Source organism: Drosophila kikkawai, chromosome X (assembly GCF_030179895.1).
Source record: "Drosophila kikkawai strain 14028-0561.14 chromosome X, DkikHiC1v2, whole genome shotgun sequence".
In the NCBI taxonomy this organism is placed as follows: Eukaryota; Metazoa; Arthropoda; class Insecta; order Diptera; family Drosophilidae; genus Drosophila; species Drosophila kikkawai.
In genome coordinates, this window is record NC_091733.1 from 19,166,524 (window position 1) to 19,174,010 (window position 7,487).

Below are 7,487 nucleotides of genomic sequence, written 5' to 3' on the forward strand. Positions count from 1 at the left end.
TCTACAATCCAGATTAAGATTAAGAATATTCAACTAAGGTTCTCAGGTATATTTTTTGCACTTAGGAATGGTATATACATATATGTATATAAAAGTTAAAAACATCTGCTACAAACTCAGCGTGTAAGCTTTGGTTTCCCAATATTTGCCATTGTTCAACTTGTAAACTTAAAGTAAGCAAACGTTGGCAACAAAATATTTATAGCCAATACATTCATATATTTGCACTCGGCTATGTGCTAAGCTTATATAGTAATATTAGTTGCGGCAACAATGAATATCGAGATACATATGTATATGTATAAGCTACTCATTACCCTTAAAATTTGAGCAGTTTTTTGTTGCTGCCTTGAAAGTTTTCTTGATTTTAAATAATATTTTTACAATATTTACATTATTTTTTAAAACAGCAACTGATCGTCATATATCCATACCTTTATTTAAATTGCCATAATTTTTAAACAGAGTTGGTGATTCAAACAAAAGCTTTTGCCGCCAAAATTTAAAAAAAGATGAGTGTGGTTTGGGGCCTAACTAAATGTAATATCAAATTGTAAAGAGACTAAGTAAACATTTTTATAAATATTTCTTAAAGTAAATTTTAATACACTTTATTTTCTAAGTATATAATGTTAAACTTAAAACATTTCCTACTGTCATCAGTTGTTTCTGTTATTTAATATAAGCTTTGGTTAAGCAATGTTCCTCACCTTCTGTTATAAATTTTTAACTACATTTACATTTTTCTTATTTTATAACCTTTTTTTAAAGAGGTGGTAAAAGTTTTTATTTTACAACAATGTATGTTCATATTTTCAGTAAAATATTGAGTGGTATATTTTTTTTTTAATATATATCATCTGACTTTTACTCGATATTTATATATTCTTCTAAATTCCATTTCTTTCGAGCTTTAAAAACTATCAAACGCATTCAGTTGTTTCAATATTTTGTTTTGTAATACCCAATCAAATTATTTTCACATTTATTTGTAATTCTAATTCAATAGTTAATTAAATTAATTAATAAATATAGCTTTTCCGGTAGCTCCTTCACTTTCCGTAGACAACCAAAGTGTGAATGCGTTTCGTGACTCTTTAGACTCATTAGATAATCTTATTAATTTGCTTAATTGAAAGGATAGAGTGCTTGATTGCTCTACAGAAAGGATTTCGTGTTGCATATCTTCGTAGTGAATATCTATATTCTGGAAATGGAAAAAGAATATGCCTGAAAACTATGTGTACTTAAATAAATACAAATATTTTATTTTAAAATTTTTATTATTTAATAATAACTATTTTAAGCCTTCTTGTATTTATATTAAAAATTAAAAAACGATTATAATAATAAGTGTGCATACTCTTCCTTAAAATATATGTTTTAATTTTAATTTTTTTGTGGGAAATATTTTTATATATAAAGTTCTTAATTAGAGTAACCTGAAGTAATGTTTTCCTAAAATAAGCTCTCAAAAAAAAAAAAAACACATATAAATATTTAAATTATTTCTATATAATATTCAGCTGTGAACATAACCCATTTGTATAATAATAATCCCGTAGGTCAAACTGCTGCTAAGCAGGGCAAAGGCACAGCGCATATCCATTCTGAACAGACCAAGGACCTTGTAATGCTTTGAGGCTGCTCTGATGGCTCGTCTAAGGAGAGATAGTTCCCACTGAAAGGTAAAAAACCAAGTGGAAAGTGGTTTAAAAATTGTATATAAAAACCTGCATACTTTTAGGCTTGACTATAACCCCCATGGATATCTCAGACAGAGTTTGAAGTTTTCTGGCTGAGTTTTCTTTATTTTAAGAATTATATTTTAACAATTTTTCTATAATATTATATCTCACCTGCCTCTGGGCTGCCTTGGCATCTTGGTCACACACCTGAGGACCACCGCACGCCCTATTACCCTCACCCAACAGGTGCTCACAGACGATCTGCAGGAGTAAGTTGTCCAACATGTTGACCACTAAGAAGATGGTGATAAATACAATCTTGAGATTCCACATATACAACCCCACATGGTTCGGTCGCTGGGTAAGGAAGGCATAGCCAAGGTAAGCCGTGCACATGGTAATAAACATCTGAAAGACCAGGGTCGAGGCCACCAGCCAAGCGAAGATCTCATGAACCTGTCGCTCCAAAGCCAACAGTCGCTCCTGCCTTCTCAGTTGGGCCATTAGGCGATCGTAAGAGTCCTGCTCTTGCTGGCTATTCAGGCGCAGGGCTTCCCCGAACTCAAGGAGCAACAGGACATAGGCAAAAAGGGCTGCCCTCAAGGCCAAGGAGCTATACACAAAGTAAACGTTGGCCAGAACATCCCATACTCCAACCGTTCGCTTGTCCACAATCATAAGGATGCTCAGCGTAAAGTTAAAGTTATGTAGGTAATTGTGTAACTTGCCAAAGAACACCACATAGTAGAAGCGACTGCGATCCCTTTGGCCCAAATCCTGGTGCAATATTTGCGTTAGCTCGTTGTACACCTGGCACACCTGTCGCTCGTGCATTAGCCGCTGGATTGTTTGAATTATTAAGGCCAGCAGCTGGATAACCATGCTAGCCTGGCTTACCTGGACACAAAATAATTAAAAACATATAATATATATACTATATATTCTTACATACCTGAATCACAAAACTTTGCCTGCGAAAGGTGCCCTTTGCAAAGTAAGCACGCGAATATTCCATGTAGGGAAAGTATAAGACCAGGGCTATGGCCGTCATTAGACAACTGTAGATTTGTAGAATGCGAGAGTGTCTGAGACTCTTTCTAGCGGAGCTGTAAAAGTGGCAGGACTGGCCCAGAACTATGACCAGACCCAGCCAGCAGCGAAGGACCAGGCCGCACAACCTACGGGCTCGCATCGCGGTTAATAACTGAACATGTAACAGGCCAGGAGGACGACCCATTGCTGGAAAAGGAAGTCTTATCTCTTAGGGGATATTTAATTGACCATCCAATGGAACTCCTTACCTTTTCCACCCACTATTAAGTGACTATTAGCACATTGATAAGTCAGGATTCAGACCAGACAACAAAATGGGTTTCTTATACACTTTCGTATAACTTTTTACCTTATCGTTTGTCCTTTCTTATTCTCTTTTATTTATTAGTTGTTTCTTTAAATTATTACTATATTAATATATATTATATTTTATAAAGCCTTCTAATCTTCTTTAAGTAAAAAAATGTAATATATACATATATAATAAATAGAAATGTTTAATTTTCATATTAATTAAGTTGGTGTTTTTTTTTTTTTCGTCCATTTGATATCCTTCTGGTGTCATAGAATCTTCATATATTGAAGTGTACTTGCCTATGACCTTTTGCGCAGATATAGATCAAATTGTACCAGGGTTATAAAGTACGAAAATGCTGTGACCGCTATAAGGTATACCAAACGTCGATCTAGATGCAAAAGACCGCAAAGCATGGGAGGTTGACAGTTGAGCAGCTCCAGAGAGAAGTGTTCTATCTGGAAAGGGAAAATGTGGGTTTCTTCATCTAACAGATGCTCTAAATATAAAACAAAAGATCAATATACTAATGAAAACAAGCAAAGAATAAGTCTGGATATTAAAGCAAATACACTATTTGTATTGCAAAATGTTTGTTTTAGGACCAACATTCACCTCTCTAGTTAGCCTCTCATCCCCCGTTGGTGGCTCTGCAAATCGTCGCATGGTCAGGGCCACGCCCTCCAGCTCCAGCTTAATATGCTCATTCACCAGCGTCACTATGTAGGTGTCTATATAGAAACCAGTGGCATAGGCAGACCCCACAATAACGGGAAAGCTGACCTCGTCCAGTGACTCCTTGGCCAGCATGTGGAAGAGTGTATAAAAGTTGGTCAGGTTATTGATCAGGGTGCTCAGCATAAGTCCGATTAGCTGAAACTGATGCATGCGAAAGCTCTCCTTCTGGAGGCCATTGATCTCGGTGCAGCGTCTTCGCAGCTCCTCGAGGCGATCGCTTAGCTCACAGCAGCGATGCAGAAGCATTCCGCCGGGCCTCAGCCGTACCATTTCCTCCTGGAGTGATCCCAGCTGGAGGTTCAGCTGACGGTAGTACTTCAGCACCGAGGCATTGATCCAATAGCAATAGTCTGCCATATTTTCGGTATAGTTCCACAGGACAAAGGCATAGATGGCAAAATGGACGCGTACCCGACTGACCATGCCCTCCTTTTCGCTACCCTCGCCATACTGAGCGAATATGCCAATAATCTGGATCATCATCATCAAATTGATCAGGCAGAACTTAAAGTACATGAAGAATTCAAAGGGATCCTTTGGCTCCCGGGGGGCATCCTTGAACTCTCGCTCCAGTTGCATCCTCTGGAGCGTACACCTCTGATTAATTGCCTCAAAGTGTACCGTATTGGCCACATATGTTACAATCACCGTGGCATACTTGATGGCTGTATTTGCAAAGCTCACATAGAGTAACAACTGCAATCGACGGTCCCCGGCGTCGGTGAGAGTGCGAAAATGGTAGCCAAAGTAGCCGGGGAGCACCACAATCAGGAGCAGGCTAAACAGGTGACCCCACAATATGAGCAGCACTTTGACGCTGCGCTTGAGACGTCTCTGGGGTATGTAATCGATCACCACCTGGCCATAGATCACGGCATAGACATGGCCATACTGGTAGAACTTGAACTCATGTCGGTCCCAGAAACTGGACTCTTCTCTATCCGGCTCCGACATTCCGGTTTCACTTTCGACGGTAAACTAAATATGGCCAAAAAGGTAAACAACAAACAAATTTGTCTGTCTGGTTGCGTGTGTTGATTATTGGAGATGAGCGATAGGAATGGCTAGGAAAAACAGGAGAAAAACAGCGTGGAAAAATATAGTTTTTCCCTCAATTGATTTTTCTTTTTATTAGTTTTCTATCTCTAACTAAACCCATTGGGACTTTGCTTCAAATGATGATGAGTTTGGTAGAAACAAGGATGACCTTAGACATGCATTCCCACTTCACCAACTGTACGCTGCTATGTTCCATAAGGAATTCCGTAGTCTTTGCTCAATTCATTAGGAAAGTTGTACCTTTTTCACAACCAAAAAATAAATCAAAATGGGAAAACTTTTATTTAGCTTTTTATTCTAGAAATTTGCCTAAAAATACATGTTTTCATAAACAAAATCTACAATTTTACTAATGAATTTATTCATTTAACGATGCTGATCTATTGAAAAGACTTAACCAAGGCAATTATCGAGCCTGAAGTCTGTAGAATCTGAAATTAAATATTTAGTTTCATTTTTTTTTTAATTATTAATTATTAAATATTAGTAAATACTTAGAAATCTCTACTAACCGAGGCAAATGTGGCCAGTGAAGGCGAAAAAAAGGGCACTGCCATACTCATTGCCTTTTGTGAGCGTAATATCAGGAGCAGAACCAGACGTCTTTGTACAGGAGAAAGTAGATGCCAAGGACAAGAACCCATGACTTTGGCTAAGTCAACGCTCTAGAATAAATTAAGTTACAATTTAAAATAACTTAAAAATCTTAAACTCATTTCTTAACTAAAAGAAAGGCTTAAACAAGACTTACACTCTCGGCCACCAAGGTTCCACCGTAGCAATAAACCAGAAGTTGGCTCAAAGCGGCAATCGTATAGGCCACATACAGAAGAGCCCCCAGGCCGTTGGTGCCAACGGTTAAAAGATTAACCATGCTAAATCCTATAACCATTCCAGCGGATACAAAATGTGCCAGGGTTATAATGGCATAGCGCTTTTGAAAGAACTTGGTGAGATCAATAATGGCATTATGTTTGATGATTACAGCACGCATTTGCTGCTCCAAATTATAAAGTTGCACCGGTGAGAGCTGTAAGAGGTCTTAAAAATAAAACAAAAATATATGTATTTTTATATATATAATATAATTTGAATGTATCTACCTTTATAGGGCCTAAAAATCGCCCTTATCTCAGCTTGAAGCACTTCAAATAGGGCCGAAATGTGGGAACAGAACTCAAAGTAGAAGCCATCAGCGCCTCCAAACATAAAGATGGTCACATATCCTGTGTAGGCAATAAAAATGTATGTCAAGGGGAAAAAAGGGGATTTCAGGAGAACCGGTGGCATTCTGTGGAAATAAGTTGATGTTTTAAATTTATAAATAAATGAATACAATGCAAAATAAACTCCCCAACTCACGTCATATTAAAAGGTGTAACCCAAAGGATCTCATCGCCGCGTTGCTGCAGAAAAAGTACAAAAGCCAACAGAATGGGCTTCAGGTTATATGTTGTACAGGTAAAAAACCCGGTGGACAAAGGCCAAAAGTTAATCCGTGCCGCCATCACCGAATGCCTCAACCGAATCCTCCTCTGCTCCGGCCTCTCCTGCTGGGCCTCGAACAGCAGCTCCCTCAGCCTGGTCCACATATCGCAGAGATCGCTCCTATAGCGCAGCATGAGGAACATCTTGAGGAGGGTCACGGCCGAGGTACCCGCCGGACAGAGGGTCTCCAAAGCCAGGGTGATCTGTTGCTGATCCAGAAACAGAAGACCTGCATGTAGCTCCGTCAGCACCCCAATGGCCAGGATAACAAAGTGGACAAGAGCACGCAATGGCAGGCGCTCCTCGCGCTTTCCTGGCCAATAACCCATCAGGTTGAGGCTAAGATAAGGCACCGCAAAAAAATATATAGCCAGCGGTTGATCGCACTTCAAGAACCGGAACCACTGCACCATGCTTGGGATTTTCTTTTTTAACAACTAATGATATCCTGTGGCTAGAAAACGGACTTATAAAGGCAAGAAGACTTTTGAGGAACACTACTGAAAGAAAAACTATTGGATTTACAAGAATGTATTATAATTTGTATAAGGATGAGCTAGGGTTTAATAAATTTGGTTGAAACTGTATTTAAAAAGGCAAACTTTTGATTTTTGAAACGCACAAAATATTTAAAATCATTTTATTTAAGAAAATAAACATTATAATATTTTATTTTTAATATATTATTAAACATATTTATTTCTTAGTGTAATCCCCACTCTCTAGTTAATAGTATCTTCCCCAGTTAATTGACTTGTTATGCAGCCAAAGTTCATGCATAAAGTTTTCGATAATTGGAAAATCCTGGGAAACCGTCAAATGGAATTGGTAATAGATATAATATTGATATCTTAGCCAGGCCAACGACTGGCACAAGGCCCAAGTATTGTATTTTAGCCAGAGAACGAATCACAATCAGAGCTAATGCATCAATTAGCGTTAGCCGCTAATTTCAGTAATCAAAATACAAACAAATCAAGATTAAGACACTCGGACGTCGGACTCGACGAATTCGTGCGTTTTTAACTAATCTCGTGGCCCATTCACGCAGAGCATGAAGTTACAGGAGCGGATTTGGCAAACCTGAGGCTTATTCATAGATAAGGGAATGTTAAGGGAATATATTTATTTGAATTAAAATTTATTTTAAACACTCTAAACAATGT

At 38.0% G+C, this 7,487-nt stretch overlaps 3 protein-coding genes across 3 annotated transcripts; all 3 read right to left on the minus strand.

Moving 5' to 3' along the window:
• Positions 1-1,522: 1,522 nt before the first annotated feature.
• On the minus strand, positions 1,523-2,880 carry Gr10b (Gustatory receptor 10b). The gene is made up of 3 exons (XM_017166033.1): positions 2,641-2,880; positions 1,860-2,585; positions 1,523-1,681 (listed from the first exon to the last, which is right to left on the minus strand). The coding sequence occupies exons 1-3, from the start codon at positions 2,878-2,880 to the stop codon at positions 1,523-1,525; spliced, it is 1,125 nt and encodes a 374-aa protein (XP_017021522.1).
• A 455-nt stretch (positions 2,881-3,335) lies between these two features.
• On the minus strand, positions 3,336-4,728 carry Gr10a (Gustatory receptor 10a). Its single transcript, XM_017166049.1, has 2 exons — positions 3,652-4,728; positions 3,336-3,494 (listed from the first exon to the last, which is right to left on the minus strand). Exons 1-2 carry the CDS (start codon positions 4,726-4,728, stop codon positions 3,336-3,338), a joined length of 1,236 nt encoding a protein of 411 aa, XP_017021538.1.
• Positions 4,729-5,213: 485 nt separating this feature from the next.
• Positions 5,214-6,734, minus strand: Or10a (Odorant receptor 10a). The gene is made up of 5 exons (XM_017166046.1): positions 6,196-6,734; positions 5,937-6,124; positions 5,585-5,874; positions 5,346-5,498; positions 5,214-5,264 (listed from the first exon to the last, which is right to left on the minus strand). Exons 1-5 carry the CDS (start codon positions 6,732-6,734, stop codon positions 5,214-5,216), a joined length of 1,221 nt encoding a protein of 406 aa, XP_017021535.1.
• Positions 6,735-7,487: the final 753 nt, after the last annotated feature.

Coding starts and splice junctions, on each gene's coding strand:
- Gr10b (XM_017166033.1), bottom strand. CDS start 2,880: ATGCGAGCCCGTAGGTTGTGCGGCCTGGTCCTTCGCTGCTGGCTGGGT. Junction 2,586..2,640: donor GGCAAAGTTTTGTGATTCAG/GTATGTAAGAAT, acceptor TTTTGTGTCCAG/GTAAGCCAGGCTAGCATGGT. Junction 1,682..1,859: donor CCAAGGCAGCCCAGAGGCAG/GTGAGATATAAT, acceptor TTTACCTTTCAG/TGGGAACTATCTCTCCTTAG.
- Gr10a (XM_017166049.1), bottom strand. CDS start 4,728: ATGTCGGAGCCGGATAGAGAAGAGTCCAGTTTCTGGGACCGACATGAG. Junction 3,495..3,651: donor ATGAGAGGCTAACTAGAGAG/GTGAATGTTGGT, acceptor TTCCCTTTCCAG/ATAGAACACTTCTCTCTGGA.
- Or10a (XM_017166046.1), bottom strand. CDS start 6,734: ATGGTGCAGTGGTTCCGGTTCTTGAAGTGCGATCAACCGCTGGCTATA. Junction 6,125..6,195: donor GTTACACCTTTTAATATGAC/GTGAGTTGGGGA, acceptor TTATTTCCACAG/AATGCCACCGGTTCTCCTGA. Junction 5,875..5,936: donor GATTTTTAGGCCCTATAAAG/GTAGATACATTC, acceptor TTTATTTTTAAG/ACCTCTTACAGCTCTCACCG.